The following is a 16235-nucleotide window of genomic DNA, read 5'->3' as shown; positions in this document are numbered from 1 at the left end:
GACCATCCTGGCTAACACGGTGAAACCCCGTCTCTACTAAAAAAAAAAAATACAAAAAACTAGCCGGGCGAGGTGGTGGACGCCTGTAGTCCCAGCTACCCGGGAGGCTGAGGCAGGAGAATGGCATGGACCCGGGAGGTGGAGCTTGCAGTGAGCTGAGATCCGGCCACTGCACTCCAGCCTGGGCGACAGAGTGAGACTCTGTCTCAAAAAAAAAAAAAAAAAAAAAGAGGCCGGGTGCAGTGGCTCAAGCCTGTAATCCCAGCACTTTGGGAGGCCGAGACGGGTGGATCAAGAGGTCAGGAGATCGAGACCATCCTGGCTAACACGGTGAAACCCCGTCTCTACTAAAAATACAAAAAACTAGCCGGGCGAGGTGGCGGGCGCCTGTAGTCCCAGCTACTCGGGAGGCTGAGGCAGGAGAATGGCGTAAACCCAGGAGGCGGAGCTTGCAGTGAGCTGAGATCTGGCCACTGCACTCTAGCCTGGGCGACAGAGCGAGACTCCGCCTAAAAAAAAAAAAAAGAAAAAAGAAAATTGTTTTAATATTTAATAATATAATAATAAATGTATTTCAAGAAGAAAACTTACTTTGCCACCAGAAACCAGTATTGCTTGACAGAAATAGAAGATAATAGTAAAAATAAACACAAAAATATTGACATTTAAAATGTTTGTGCAGCCAGGCGCAGTGGCTCATGCCTGTAATGTCAGCACTTTGGGAGGCCAAGGCAGGCGGATCACCTGAGGTCGGGAGTTTGAGACCAGCCTGACCAACATGGAGAAACCACGTCTCTACTAAAAATACAAAATTAGCCGGGCGTGGTGGCACACGCCTGTAATCCCAGCTGCTCGGGAGGCTGAGGCAGGAGAATCGCTTGAACCTGGTAGGCAGAAGTTGCGGTGAGCCAAGGTCACGCCACTGCACTCCAGCCTGGGCAACAAGAGTGAAACTCCATCTCAAAAAAAAAAAAAAGAAAAACTCACTTGTTTGTCATGACACATGTCACATATTAGGAGATAGATAATAGTGTTCCAAGGAGTCCTTACAGCCTCAGAAATTGTATACAGAAGTGCCTAGCAGTAACTATCTAATTAAAACAAAGAGGGTTCAGGGGACATATCTTGAATCAGGATTTGCCAAGCAGAGGCAATCCTTTTTTTTTTTTTTTGGAGACAGAGTCTCAGTCTGTTGCCCAGGCTTGTCTCGAACTCCTGAGCTCAAGCTATCCACTCTTCTCGGCCTCCCAAAGTGCTGCGATTACAGATGTGAACCATGGTGCCTGTCCAAAACTTTCTAAAGATGCTCTTAGTTAATACTTCCCATAAGACAAAATGCTTATTTATCTATCACAAAGAGTGGTGGAAGAGGGTCTGATTGAGAATTTGGGTCCAGTTATGACTAAAGCCTCGAAGCTCAAAACAGATCGAAGATTCAAACAGCCTTTACTGGCCAGGTACTGTGGCTCACGCCTGTTATCTCAGCACTTTGGGAGGCTGAGGCAGGTGGATCACCTGAGGTCAGGAGTTCAAGATCAGCCTGGTGAATATGGTGAAACCCCATCTCTCCTAAAAAAAACAAAAAACAAAAATTAGCCAGGTGTGGGGGCAAGTGCCTGTAATCCCTGCCAAAAAAAAAAGAGAAAGAAACTATATATATATATATATATATATATAGTCTCATTCTGTCGACCAGGCTGGAGTGCAGTGGCACAATCTTGGCTCACTGCAACCTCAGCCTCCTGGGTTCAAGCGATTCTCCTGCCTTAGCCTCCTGAATAGCTGGGATCACAGGCGTGAGCCACCATGCCTGGCTAATTTTTGTATTTTTAGTAGAGATGGGGATTTACCATGTTTGCCAGCTGGTCTGGAACTTCTAATCTCCTGTGATTCACCCATCTCAGCCTCCCAAAGTCCTGTGATTACAGGTGTGAGCCACCGCACCTGGCAGAAACAGCCTTTACTAAGCTCCTCCCAGTTGCCTCATCCAGTGTCAGACTTTTATATCATGATTTCTCTGGTGAGATCCGTTGTACTAGTCTGGTTACACAAATGAGAAAACAGGCTCAAAGAAGGATAGTGAGGCCAGGTGCTGTGGCTCAAGCATGAAATTCCAGCACTTTCGTAGCCCAAGGCAGAAGCATGGCTTGAGGCCAGAAGCAGGAGTTCGAGGCCAGTCTGGGTAACAAAGTGAGGCCCCTGTTTCTACAAAAAAAAAAAAAAAAAAAAAAAAAAAAAAAAAAATTAAAATTAGCTGGACGTGGTGGCATATGCCTGTCATCCCAGGGAGGCTGAGGCAAGAGGATCACTTGAGCTCGGGAGGTCGAGGCTGCAGTGAGCTGTTTTCACGCCACTGCATTCCAGCCTGGGTGACAAAGTAAGATCCTGTCTGGAAGAAGAAGGAAAAAAAGACAGTGATAATATTCTTTTATTCATTCCACAAACATTTACTGAACATCTGCTATGTTCTCAAGCACTTTTCAGGCACTAGAGATACAGCAATGATCAAAAATAAAATGCAAAGTCTGATGGTGCTGATATTCTACAGAAGCAGACAGACAATAAGCAAATAGACACAGAAAATGGCAGGTGGTGATCAGAGTGACGGGGAAATGTCTATCAGGGTAAGGGGATAGAGTGACAGAGCTTGCTGTTTTTTAATTTTTATTTTATTTATTTATTTATTTATTTATTTATTTATTTATTTATTATTTGGAGACGGAGTTTTGCTCTTTTCACCAAGGCTGGAGTAGGATATGCTGGAGTACAATGGCACCATCTCAGCTCACTGCAACCTCCGCCTCCAGAGTTCAAGCGATTCTCCTGCCTCAAACTCCCGAGTAGCTGGGATTACAGGCATGAGTCACTATACCTCGCTAATTTTTGTATCATTAGTGGAGACAGGGTTTTCACCATGTTGGCCAGGCTGCTCTCGAACTCCTGATTTCAGGTGATCCACCCACCTCGGCATCCCAAAGTGCTGGGACTACAGGCGTGAGCCACTGAGCCCATCCACTCGCTATTTTAAACTGGGTGGTCAGGGAAGGCCTCACTGAGTGCTGGTCACTCAGTGAGTTTTTGGTATTTGATCAGATAACAGAGTGAAGGGAGGCGATGAGCCACGGAAACATGTGAGGAGGAGATCCAGGCTAGGGGATCAGCAAGCACAAAGTCCCTGCGGAGGTAGCATGATCCATGTGTGCAGCGAGACCTCTGTATGCCCAAAGCCAATAATATAAGGGAAGAGCAGTATGTGAGACAGGATAAGAGGGGCCAAAGGGGTTGGATTACACAGGGATTTGTAAAGCAGGGTGAGAACTTTGACTTTTACTATGAAATGGAAGTCATGGGAGAGTTCAATGCCGGAGAATGGTATTGTCAAAGAATCACTGACTCAGAATATTGAATAATTTTTCGTGATGAGTACACTAAAAGTCCAGATTTCACCACGACGCAATCAACATATGCATGTAGGAATCGGCACCTGTACCTCCTAAATACGTAAAAATTTAAGAAAAAAGAATCACCTTTTTTGTAATAAAAATTGTAACACAAGTTCGATTTCCCTAAGTGGATGGGCCGTTTTAACCGGGATATGGTACTATCCGTTTCTGAGTCTGTCTCAGTTTCCCCAACCATAAAACGCAAGTGCAAAATTGGTTATGTCTAGTGTTTAAACTCAATCGGGACAGGATGTCTGTAGTCACCAGCACCGAGACAGTCCCTGGGACTCAGTACACGCTCAATAAACGTTTGAATGAACGCGGAGCTCCATCGGCCTACGCAATTCCATAAAAGAACAGCAGGTGTCGCACCAGCCCGGTAGCCGCCTGCTCAGAGCCTTTGGGGCCAGGGTGAATCAGACTCTAACAGGAACCCACTCACCACTCCTCCGCAGAAGGAGAATTCGGAATTTTCCGAGAAGGCGCTTCTGAATGCCGAATCCTGAATCTCTCCTCTTAAAAAGCTGACTTTTCATTTTGGTAAAAGGGGGTCCTGGGCCCTTTAACAGCTTGCCAGGTGCTCAGGCGCTGCTTCCCAGAATGCGTGGCGCTATGTAAATGAGACGGTTTTGTGAGCGAGGATGATTCATACTATACGAAGTGAAGGCAACATTTTACAAGGACATCGTTCGTGATAAGTGAGTGGAGAGAATGTATAGCCCTTGAAGTCGACCATCTCACAGCTGCCCAAAGGACGCGACCATAACTCTAAAAGGTAAGCCTTTGCGATCCTTATATAGCTGCGCGGGAGCGTTGTTATCTCGCCCGGATGATCCTCAGTGGTCTGGGGTGCAGGCTTCAAACCTGTAGCTGTCTAGCGACAGAGTGGTTCAATTCCACCTTTCGGGCGACAGCCACAAACAGAGCGTGCTAACTTTTCTTTATCGAACCGGACCTTGTTTTGCTGGCTGCCCGGGAGGCGCTCCTCCAGCCTGCACCTGGAGAGGTCGCTGCGGCCCTCCGCATTGCAAACTATTTTCTCTGCCACTCCGATCTCTGACTGTCGTTACTTATTTCCCCCTCCAGTGTGTCAAAAACCACTCCAAAAGATGGAGCAAAACTCATCTACACAGTTCTGGGATATTGGCAGTTTGGAAATTATCCTAGATCTCTCCCCTTCCATTGCTTACTCATTCAGTGGTTTGCTCACTCATGTATTTAATCACGCATGCACTGATTAATCAGTCAAATATTTGCTCATTTGCTCTTCTGTCATTCACTCATCAAACAAGCATTTGCTCAGGACGCAGCGGTGGTGACAGCCCTGGCCTTGGTCTCCTGATGCACTCAGCCTAGTGGGGGAGACAAACATTAAGCCATCATGTAATTACACATTTAATTAACAACTGCAAAGGGGATAACGGCTGCAAAGGAAACAGAACAGTGAGGCCCTCTCATAAGGAGAGCTGAGCTGGTAGGGTGTCTCGGGAACATTAGGGCAGACACTTGAAGGATGAGAAGGGGGAGTATTATGGGATATCGAGGGATCAGGGTGACCCCAATAAAGATGATGAGGGTAATGATAATTGCACCGTCACTCTGCAGTTAGCGCCGGCATGCACAAGCCTTGCAACTCCTCGTAACGGCCCCCATTCTACAGATGAGGAAATGGAGGCTCAAGGAGATGAAGTCTCTTGTTCAAGGCAACCCAGCCTTTTTCCTTTCTTTCTTTTTCTTTAAATTTTACTTTAAAAACTGCTCCTTGTAGAGCAGGGTTAACTTATAGGCAGTGTCTTTTTTTTTTTTTTTTTTTTTTTTTTTTTTTTTTTTGAGACAGGGTCTTGCTCTGTCACCCAAAGTGGAGTGCAGTGATATGATCATAGCTCACTGCAGCCTCAAACTCCCAAGCTCAAGCAATCCTCCCACCTCAGCCTCCTGAATGGCTGAGCCCACAGGTGCGTGCCACCACTCCCAGACTCACTCAGATCACTTGGCCCATGCTATTTATTACTGCCCTGTATTTTCCTTCCCAAGCCGGCTGCTCACCAAGCCCCAGCTGTCCTGCCTCCCGAATGTCTCCTGAATCCTTCCCCTCCTCTCTGTCCCATGTCCCCAACCCTGTTCTGGGCTCCTCCTCACCCCACCCTGCAGGGTCCCTACCCCACTTCCCTCCCTGGTCTCCTGCTCAGTCTCACTCCTGTCCCTTCCAGTCACTCTCAGTCTGGAGCCAGAGGGGCCTTTCCTAAATCACAAACCTGCCCCTGCCCCTCTCGTGTTCAAAATCTGTAATAGCTTCCCAGTGCCCTGAAGAAAAGATCTAAACTCCTTAGCCTGGGAACGTCCTTATAATACCTGCAGAAACTGGTCTGCACTAACCCCTCTCTCCACACCTGTGGCTCCAGTCCCCATGAATCTCTAAGCTTTCTCTTTTTGTTTTTTGTTTTTGTTTTTTGAGACGGAGTCTTGCTCTGTTGCCCAGGCTGGAGTGCAGTGGTGCAATCTCAGCTCACTGCAACGTCCGCCTTCCAGGTTCAAGCAATTCTCCTTCCTCAGCCTCCTGAGTAGCTGGGATCACAGGTGCCCACCACCATGCCTGGCTAATTTTTTGCTTTTTTTTTTTTTCAGTAGAGACAGGGTTTCGCCACGTTAGCCAGGCTGGTCTTGAACTCCTGGCCTCAGGTGATCCACGCTCCTCAGCCTCCCAAAGTGAAGGGATTACAGGTGTGAGCCATCGCACCCGACCCTCTAAGCATTCTCAGTGTATCAAGCCTTCTCCCCACCAACAGATCTTTGGCTGTGCTATTTTCTTGGCCTCGGTCTTTTTCTAGTTCTTTCTATACTCTATCCTCATCTAGGGCTCAGCTCAGCTGTCCCCTCCTCCAAGAAGTTTTTGCCAACTCCCAGTCCAAGCTAGGTGTCCCTGCTCTGCTTCCCTAGCCCCATGGGCTCCCCCAACCCCATCCACTTTAGGTTGTCCCTGACTGGGAACGGGTGTGTGTCCCCTAATGGACTGTGAGCTCCAGAAAGGCAGGACCCGAGGCTCAGTTCCTGTAGTGCCCCCAACTCCCAGCACAGTTGGGTAGGTGCTTAGCACATTTTTTTCTAATGAATTAATAAATGGATTCCACCATGACAACTTCCCTTGTTTGTTCATTTACCAAAGCGTCTAAGCGACCGCTGGACCCTCACCTCAATTCCCATAGGACTTGTTATGCAAATAAGAGAGGGCTTGGATTTTGCAATGGGGATGGCTCCACTCTATCTGTAAACAAAAAAAGGGTCATATATTTGCTTCGGTCAGTCTTGGGTTGGCCCCAGTCGTGGTCATATGGAAAACAAAAGGAAATACATCTCCAGTGTAAAATAATCGTTCTTTTGTAGTTGTGGTTTGTAGAAAATCCAAGATGACTCCTCATTCCTAGCCTGAGTAGTCTTTAGCAGTTTGCTGTGTAAGTCTCTCAAGATCGTCTTTTTTTTTTTTTTTTTTTTCCTCAACATAGTGATATGGGTCGGGGGTCGGGAGGGGGGTCTCACCATGTTACCCCATGCTGGTCTCGAACTCCTGGCCTCCTACGTCGGCCTCCGAAAGAGCTGGGATTACAAGGGCAAGCCACTGTGTGCAGCCCATTAGGCTTCTTCTGTGTATAGTTTATCTCCTTAGTGGCTGTCTTTAACCCATAGAGCATACAAGCTCCATCACTAAGAGACCTCTGTGACCCCATACCTGCAGGCTCAACTTCTGACCCCTTACTTTTTTTTTTTTTTTTTTTTCTTCTTTTGGCAGAGTTTTACTCTGCCACCCAGGCTGGAGTGCAGTGGTGCGATCTTGGCTTACTGCAACCTCCATCTCCTAAGTTAAAGTGATTCTCCTGCCTCAACCTCCCAAGTAGCTGGGATTACAGGTGTGTGCCACCACACCAGGCTAATTTTTGTATTTTTTGTAGAGACTGGATTTCACCATCTTGGCCAGGCTGGTCTCAGACTCCTGACCTCAAGTGAGTCGCCCATCTTGGCCTCCCAAAATGCTGGGATTACAGGCGTGAGCCACCGCGACGGGCTGTGGCCCCTTACTCTTTCTAGTAGGAGGCACTGCCTGTGCGTGCAGGAAGTTCTCGTGACTGTCTTCCTTTTATCCTGCTGTAGACCCATTGACTAGAAGGAGTTCCTGCAAGGGTGTGTGTGTCTGTGTGTGTGTGTATGTGTGTATGATCTCTGTGTGTGTGTAGTCCTTCGACAATCTAACTTCACCCTCTCTTACTAAAAGGAAGCCAGCAAATGGATGTCAGGAGGAAATAAACACTGCAACCCGGCGAATGCGTTTTTAAGAGCTTTTTATTGGCAACAGTGCAGAACCAGGGGAGAGGGGACGGCCCATCGCCAATCTGCCCCAGCCCCCCGGGGTCAGGTGCAAAATACAAAAAGAGAACCACAAATACAGCATGGGGTCGGGGGGTCGGGGATTCATTGAATTGTGGTTGGCAGGGGGAAGCCCTGCTCACACTCTCACACTTGCACTCAGAATTGTCAAAGATACAGATTGTAAAAATCTACGATCCCTCAGGCTTACTCACAAAAAATAAAATCTCATGTCCCCAACGAACCCAGAGTCAGACGACAGCTGGAGCATCGGCAGGGACAGTCAGAGAGGAGATAAGTGAAAACGGTCAGATGGACACAGGCGGGGGAGAAAAGACAGAGGGAGAGAGACCATCAGGAACAATCAGAGGGGCCGAGACGATCAGAAAAGGGTCAGCCTGAGACAGGCTGAGCCAGAGTTTCTAGAAGCAGTTTCCAATTCAACGGCTCGCTTTGAGGGCCAATGTGACCTAGGCTGAGGTTGCAGAAGCGCTCACACACCCACGCGCACGCACACACACACATCCATATATAATATATTTATTTATACATAATAGATATAACTGCCTTTCAGAAACCAGGAAAGGGATAAATAGCTACGGAATGGGTCTGGGATCAGGACGGGAGACGCGCGACAAGCGGCACGTGGAATGTTTTTCATGCAGCACGGATGGAGGGCGGCGTGGTCCACCCCCCGATATTAAAAAATATAAATTTGCTTCGTAAAGAAATCCTCATGAGATGAAGCGCAGGGAACGGCAGGGTGGGAGAGCCAAAACCAGCGTCGGGGCTGGGGGGACTTGGGCATGGAATCATGAGATTCCAGCCCCTTGAGTCTGGCGGTCCAAAAATATTGGGGGTTTGGGGGTACCAAAGCCTCAGCTCTGAAATCTTCTCCGGAAAAATGTCACACCCCCTCACTCCCTTCCTAGAGAGGATGTCGGGGGCCAAGGTGTGGGAGAAGTTGGCGTCCTAGGCTGGGGATGGGTCGGGGAGGCCTTAAAGAAAAAGGCCAGGGCTGAGGGTCCTGAGGAGAGAGAGAGAGGCCACGTGGATGGAGGACTGTCACCCCCTTCTCGGCTCTGTCACCCCCTTGAGTCTAACTCACTGTTGAGGGGAGGAAGAAGGGGGATGGACGGAAGGGAGACCGAGGGAAGGCTTTCGGGAGTGGGGGCATTATCCCTCTAGAGGGGTGCTGCCCCACCCAGCTGCACCCCACAATCTGGCCAACTCATTTCACAGTATAAATCACTCCAGCAGGACGGCATCACAGCACCCCCTGCTGCCTGAAAGCAGAGCGGCCCAACGAGGAAGGCCAGGAGGGCCGGCTGGCAGGGGGCAGGGTCTTGGGATAACACTGTCATGAGAATCAGGGCTGGGGGCTGATTTCGGGATGGGGAGCCTTAGGAGGCCAGAAATGCCAATCAGAGCCAGTTTTTCTGGGAGGGAGTGGCTAGACAGTGAAGGAAGGATGTTCACATTTCAAAAGAAGTCTGGTCGGGGGATGAGATTATTCTAGGGGGGCATCGAATTCCCTTTAAGGGGGGGCTCACTTCCGCCCATAGTAAAGAGGATCTAACCCCATGGAAATGTGGGATCAATAAGCTAAAGTCAGGAGTGCAGGGGAAACCAACCTAGGCACCCCCCAAAAAAAGGGTGGGTGTGGGAGACATTGGGTGGGGGGTGGCATTTTTCCTTGTTGAGCCTCTCTGGAGAGGACTCCAGCCCACCCCACAGTCTACCTCCCACCCCCATCCCTTCATCCTCACACAGGACTGCCCGAAGGTGGGCGTCACCCCACCCCCCCTCCCCACCCATCCCCAGAGCTTGGGTTGACGTCAGGGAGCCAACAGACAGCTGGGGGTGTCCAGCCCCTTCCCACCCCCTGTCCCCAAAGTCACCAGCTCTCTGGCCTCGCCGGGGCACAGAAACAAGAGGCAGGACAAAACACAAGGAATCCTCCTGTCCGATGGCAGTGGCGCAGTGGCCGCAGAGGGTCAGACGGAGGAGCCAGGGAGGCCACACGCCCACTTTGTCTCTTCCCCTCTCTCTCCTCCTCCTCCTCTTCCAAGTCTCTCTCCCTCGTGTGTTTGTTTGTTTTGTGTGTCTAAAGAGTTCACAGAGCAAGGAGGGAGGGCGAGTTCAGGGGATCGGAAGGCTGGTCACTGCCGCTGGTGCGTTGGGCGCCGGCGAACGCGGAGACCTCCGGGCAGGTGAGGACAAACGAAGAAGTGTACGAAGGGTTAACAACGGGGAAGGGGTCGCCGAGGACTTGAACTTCACTGTGTGTAAAGAGAGAAGCCGTCAGGTTGGGGGGTGCGTCTTGGCTGGTCTGGAAGGGCAGGGGCGGTGGTGGCGGGGGCGGCAGCAGCCAGCTGAAGCCATCTTCCTTAGCCGGTGCTGAGCCCGGCAAATCTCTCACCTCCGCCAGCGGGCCCGGCCCAGGCCCCTCTTCGTAGGGGATCTTGCAGCCCGGTTTGTGGGCCACCAGCACAAACTCCAGACGTTCCTTCTCCTTTTGGAGCTCGGCGATCTCCGACTCCAGCTCTGCTTTTTCTTCCTCCAACTGATCTGTCTCCTGAGGTCGGGGAGGCCAGGTCACAGAAGAGAGGGAGGAAGGAGAAAAAAGCTCGTCAGTGACCGGGAAACTCGGGTCATGGCTCCCCTGGACTTGCTGCTGGAAGGCAGCCCCAGGCTGAGAAAAAAACTCCCCCTGAGATGGAGTCCTGCTGGCCATGGGAGTTGGGGCAAGGGTCTTGCCTTCTAGGAGCCCCAGTTTTCCCCATCTGTACAAAGGATGGTAGGGAAGGGGCCAGGTTTATGGGGAAGTCTCTGGTACACAGGAGGCACTCAGAGGTTTGTTGAATGAATGAACAATCGTTATGTGGTTGGTTTTGTTTTGTTTTTGAGACAGTCTCGCTCTGTCCCCCAGGCTGGAGTGCCATGGTGCAATCATGGCTCACTGCAGCCTGGACCTCCTGGGCTCAAGCAATCCTCCCACTACAGCCTCCAGAGTAGCTGGGACCACAGTGGTGTGCACCACCATGCCCAGCTACTTTTTTTTTTTTTTTTTTTTTTTTTTGTAGAGACAAGGCCTCCCTGTGTTGCCCAGGCTGGTATCAAACTCCTGGGCTAAAGCAATCCTCTTGCCTTGACCTCTCTCAAAGTGCTGGGATCACAGGCATGAGCCACTGTTATGTGTTTTTAATGTGTTTCCTTCTATTACCCCTCACTCTCTACCACCCAGGGAAGAGATCAAGCAGAGAAGGAAAGTTGTCAATTCCCTTGTTCCCTCAAGGAGTGACAGCTCACCCTGCAGGCATACAGTAGGGAACTCTCAGACCAAGGGAGGACGTAGGAAGGGAGTGGGTTTTGGGGGATGCCACCAGCACCAGGAGAGCTGTGGGTGGCTAGGGCAGGAGGTGGAATAATTTCATTTCATAGACTTTCCAGAGCGTTAAGGGTAGAAGGAGCCTGGGAGATTTGATGAGGGTTTGGAGAGATGGAGAAACTGAGGCAAAATGTGTTGTTACTTGCTGAAGACCAGATGGGAGAAATGATGGGAGTGCCCCTCTCCTCAAGGGCCCCATGTGGCCCCTTGGGATGAAATGAAGGCTAGGAGAGTAGTGCATGGGGTCAGGAAATGAGGGGGGAACCAGGAGTTGATTTAAGTACATGGGGGTCTGTGTTTGTGCCCTGGGCTACCCCATCTGGCCACACCAGTAACCTAGTTCCATATGCAGAATGTCTAGTTCTCAACCCAGGACAAGGGTACAGGTGGAGAGGGGGCAGAGAATGGGGAGAGAGCTCCCCTCAGCATCCCCTCTCCCACCCCAGGGCCTGTCCTCACCGCCTGGAGTCGGTCGGTCAGCTCCCTCCGCCGGTTCCTGCATTTAGCTGCTGCTAGTTTATTTCGTTCCCGGCGCACCCTTCGCTTCTCCTCTTCCTCTGGGGTGAGCTGAATCGGGGAGATAGAGGCCATGAGATTTGGGGATACAGCACTCCTCCACCCATCCCAAACCTCTACTTCTTTCAGAACCCCCAGGAACCAAAAAACAAGCCTCCAGTCCTCGCTCGTGTAGCAAGGATCTTGGGGTTTCTGTAACACTGAGGCCTTAGTGGAGTCCCCCTCCATTCATAAGAAACTTCCTACCTCTCTTGCTTCCCCCGACCCAGGCCACGTTCTGATGCCCCTTACTCACCGTCTCTTCTCGGGGTCTCCTAGGCCGGGCTCGGGCTGGGCGGGCAGGCCCAGGCCCACTGGTGGTTCCGCTGGTGGAAGGCCCACCGCTGCCACTCGCTCCGCCACTGCTGTAGCCACTCATGCCTGGCGTGGAGTAGCTGGTTCCCGGCATGTCGTAGGGATCGACGACCGGGGGCTGGGAGGCCAGTGGCTGCCCCTGGGACTGGGCCATGGAAGAGATGAGGGTGGGTTGCACAAGCCACTGGAGGTCCTGGCTGGTTGTGATCGCGGTGACCGTGGGCACGAAGGAACCGGGCATTTCCCCGAGACCGGCGCACTCCTACGGGGTGACACATACACACACAGGCGTAGACACACAAACAAAGACACCAACACACACACACCCAACACACATAACACACACCGACCCCGTGAGTGAGCACAGGGTGAGCGAGTGTGGATGTGTGTGTCACAGGGAAAAAGCCACGACACCCACCCTTCCACTACACCGTGACGCAGTGGTTAATGAGAGGATTTCTGCTCAACTGGCTTCTACCTCCTCCTTCTTCCTCGGGGAAAGGTTGCACGGTTCCAGCGGGTGGTGAATCACACCCCGGGTTGGTGACTCTTAGGTGTGGGGGGTGGAGAGGAGGCTGGACACAGCCGGCTGACAGAACCCCCGGGACGGAGCCACAGCCACACACACAGCCACAACACCCCACCCCCACCCCAGAGGCAAGGGGAGGGAGAAGGAGAGGCCTTAGGCCAAGCCTTCCTCTACACTCACACACACACACACACCCCTCTCCGCGAGGTCCCATGCAGGGGCGGGGGTCCCAGTCAAAAGGGTGTTTGGGGGACGGGCCTAGGAGTTTAGAACAACGTTTCAAGTTACTGTCTCTTTTCAGAGTGAGACTGACGAGTGACAGTTTAGGGTGAACGGACAGGTAGAGAAAAGTAACCACCGAGGCGCCCTTAGATTGTCGCGGAGGGGGAATGGTGCGGAACCCGAGCCCCCAAGCTTCAGCAGCGCTCATCTCCCCCCTCCCGTAAATGGACTCCTGGAACTGCTCTGAAGGCTTAACTACTCTCTCGGGGGGCGTGGTGAGGGAAGGGCTGGCTCGCCGGCCAATCAGCGTCCTGGGAACCCAGAGGGGGCGGAGCTCCTGGAGACCACCTGGCTGGTTGCCCTTCGGTTCGCGGTTCTAGTCCTGTCTTGGGACACACTGGAGGAACCGGGCATCCGGAGCAGAGGGAGTGGGAATCTGTCTGTGAGTGCCTGGAGAAGAGGGTGACAGCCACCGTATCTCTCCAAGAAACGCCGGCACACAAGCAGACACCCCCTGCTCCTGAGAGCCCAGGGACCAGATCCCCGCAAGGGTCTCGCAGATCCATTGGGTCGCAGAGAGCCGCTCTTGTCACGACAGGGATCCCCTCGCTCTGCCTCTAGAGGCGCGGAAAAGAGACCCAGCCGCCAAGGAACCACGGGTTCCGGGGACAGACAGGGGGAAGGAAACTGCACCCTACAAATAGGAAGGGAAAGCTGATTGGCCAAGGCGTGCGCCCCGGCGGCCAATCGAAACGCCGGGCTGCCCCCTCCCTTAGCAACGTGGCCCCGGCGTTCCAAAATAGAACGCTCCCGGGACGTCAGGGGCGGGGCGGACGAAGGGGGCGCCGCGCGCCGTGCGTGCCCCGCGTCAGACGGAGGATTCCAGCGCGTCAGCCGTTACGCACGGGTCCCCCGTTACGTCTCCGCGCAGGAGGCGGAGGCAGCGCGGCTGAGGGTTCGAGGCCCCTCTTCCCGATGGGTGGAGGGCTACCTGGCACCGAAGTGGGCGCTCCGAAGAAGGAGGAAAGGAAAAGAGACTACTGGAAGCTTCCCTGGGATTTCCCCCACCTGCCTAACTGCGCTAGCTTCAGGTCTGGAACCCGAACGGGAGGCAGTCCCGGAGCCGGCTCAAAGTTCTCAGCCCCGCTACCGCATACACGTTGCACTGAGCGGCACATTCCCCACCCCACCCCCACACGCCCCAAAGCCTACCCTCCCTGCCGCGTTCCCTCCTTGCGCTCCACGCACGCAACCAATTGCAAACATCTCCCGACTCTTTGCAGTTTGCAAAGTGCGCTGTGAGCCTTTTCCATCTCAGATCTAGGGTTCTGATGCGTCTTTATGTGGGGGTTGGGGGTTATTCTTGTCACCCTTGACTTAAAAAATAAAACCTACAAAGCAGCACCCCTAATATCGAAAACTTACCTGGGAGGCGGTGGCGGTGGGTGGACTGCCGAAGGAGTCCACCGAAGACAGATATTGAGACTCGGCAGAGGGTGAGGAACTGCACCGGGAGCCGGAGTCGTAGTCTCCGGGGAAAGCTTGAAACATTTCCCTGGGCACAGGGGGGGCCCTGTGACCACGCTGAGGTCGCCGGGAAGCCAAGGCTATGGCCGGGTTGGGGAAGTAAGGTGCGAGTCCGGGGTGAGCCGTGGGAGTCCCGGGTGAGCTGAGCGAGTCCTCAAAGTACGCTGTCGGGGGAAGCTCGGGGAAGGAGCAACGTCCCGTTCCAACAATGGCAAAGTTTCTGTGCAGTCTCCCTGCGGTGCCCAGGCCCCCACAGGATGCCGCTGTACCTCCTGAAAGTTCAGGCTCCGTAGGACCCAGGGGCGAGGGAGGGGTTGCTCCCCCAGGGGCAGAAAGCGCTGTCCCGCTGTACAGAATCAGCTTCAGCTACGGTCTCCTCCACGCGTCCGGCGGGTCCCACGGGGGGAGGGGAGTAATAAAGAAGACGAAAAAAGTAAGTCGGTCCTCCAAAAGAAAATGAAGAAATATCTAGAAGAATCTTTCCAAAAACTTTCTCCCCGGAAAAAAAAAAAGATTAACGAAATTTCATAACCCCCAAGAAGAACCACAATAATCAAGTTTCCAAGTCCTGGTTCCGCGTGTCCCTGCCGTGGCCGTAGCTCTGAGTCTTATGAATGAAGCACAGACCCGCCAGCCTGTATTTATATGCCCGAGACCCGCCCCCCTGCTTACGTCACCCGCCCCTCGCTGAACAAACTTCCCCAAATCTCCGGACCCGCCAAATCGAGTCCCGCACCGTCCAGCAAGAGGTCTGTTCTAGACTCGATCTGGTCACTTGCATGACCCTCGGGGCCCTGGGGGTCTCGGGGGCTGCGTTCCGGGCCCCTAGGCGGGAGGGGATCCCGGCCCCGCCTCCCCGGAGTTCCTGTGACGCAATTAGCCATATAAGGAGCTCGGCCGGCGCGGCGGAGTGTTTGTTTGGTATCCTAGCAATGACGTCAGAGGGAATCCCTCGCTCGCTCGCGCGCGCGCCCGCGCCCCGCCCGCGCCTGCGCAGTGCCACGCCGCCCCGGGGGCTGGTATTAATAGGCGCTTACACTAGCCCCGCAGGGCCCCCGCTGACCTGGGCAGGGAAGACCCCAGTCTGCAGGTCCCCCTCACCTCTGGCGCCCCCACCCACCATGTTCTACCGCTGGTGCAGCGCCCCCGTTCGAGAAGAAAAGCAGATCTCCGAAAGGAGACCCTGATTAGTGTGGTGTGGTCACGTAGGTGGGGAAACTGAGTCCCGAGCGCGCTGTGATGCTCAGGTGAAGATGGAGGTAATGGAGGGATTCCGAGGCTCGTCCTGGTTTCTGTCCTGATTCGCTGTGCGAGCTTGGGAAATGTTTTCCCTCTCTGAGCTTTAGCTTTAGGCTTCCCGGCTGGGCAAAGGATGTGTGTCTTGGACCCGGCTGGCCTCCCAGGTCCGGCGTTGGGGAGGGATGAGGGTTTGGAGGGGATGATAAATGAAACTTAGGGAGAAAACTCTCTTCTAATGGTGTTGGTAGCCTCTCCTCCCACCTTTTAATCCACCCGGAGTCAAAGAATGTGTAAGGGGAGGGGATATTATTATTAATTTTAATAATAATAATTAATGCCTTGTATTTGGCACTTACCAAGCACAGCTTCTATGCTATGCCTTTCAGTACAAGATTTGTAATCCTTAAAACAGCTCTGGAAGGTTAAGAGAGAAAAATCTTCATTTTATAAAAGAAAAAAATGATACTCAGAGAGGTTAAATGACTTGCCCAAGATACCATCACAAGAAATTCAAACTTAGAATTGGCAAACTCCAGATTTCCTACCCTTTCCATTCTTTCCATTTCTTTTCTGATTTCTGAGACCTGCCTGGTTGGATGAAACTCCTTGAAAAACCTGTGTCTGGGGTTTGTTTAAATGATAATGGCAGTATTAGTAG

At 52.3% G+C, this 16235-nt stretch overlaps 1 protein-coding gene and 1 non-coding gene across 4 annotated transcripts; one reads left to right on the top strand and one right to left on the bottom strand.

The window, feature by feature from the left end:
• Window positions 1–4266: 4266 nt before the first annotated feature.
• On the top strand, window positions 4267–4353 carry TRNASTOP-UCA (transfer RNA opal suppressor (anticodon UCA)). The gene has a single exon. It is a non-coding gene; the product is annotated as a tRNA-Sec (tRNA).
• Window positions 4354–7757: 3404 nt separating this feature from the next.
• LOC105478548 (FosB proto-oncogene, AP-1 transcription factor subunit) lies at window positions 7758–14954 on the bottom strand. Of its 3 annotated transcripts, XM_071087142.1 has the most exons (5): window positions 14237–14954; window positions 12002–12322; window positions 11650–11757; window positions 10222–10377; window positions 7758–10081 (listed from the first exon to the last, which is right to left on the bottom strand). In XM_071087142.1, exons 1-5 carry the CDS (start codon window positions 14360–14362, stop codon window positions 10079–10081), a joined length of 714 nt encoding a protein of 237 aa, XP_070943243.1. In that variant the 5' UTR covers window positions 14363–14954; the 3' UTR covers window positions 7758–10078. The 3 variants fall into 3 exon arrangements, with proteins under 3 accessions (XP_070943243.1, XP_011734266.1, XP_070943242.1); XM_011735964.3 differs by having other exon boundaries at window positions 7758–10377; XM_071087141.1 differs by lacking the exon at window positions 14237–14954 and adding an exon at window positions 12479–13977 and having other exon boundaries at window positions 9615–10377.
• Window positions 14955–16235: the final 1281 nt, after the last annotated feature.

This window comes from Macaca nemestrina, chromosome 20, assembly GCF_043159975.1.
Source record: "Macaca nemestrina isolate mMacNem1 chromosome 20, mMacNem.hap1, whole genome shotgun sequence".
Taxonomy (NCBI): Eukaryota; Metazoa; Chordata; class Mammalia; order Primates; family Cercopithecidae; genus Macaca; species Macaca nemestrina.
This window is presented reverse-complemented; position numbering and strand designations above follow the sequence as displayed.

Coding starts and splice junctions, on each gene's coding strand:
- LOC105478548 (XM_011735964.3), bottom strand. CDS start 14,362: ATGTTTCAAGCTTTCCCCGGAGACTACGACTCCGGCTCCCGGTGCAGT. Junction 12,323..14,236: donor CCACCGCCACCGCCTCCCAG/GTAAGTTTTCGA, acceptor GTCACCCCGTAG/GAGTGCGCCGGTCTCGGGGA. Junction 10,378..11,649: donor TGACCGACCGACTCCAGGCG/GTGAGGACAGGC, acceptor CCCCGACCTCAG/GAGACAGATCAGTTGGAGGA.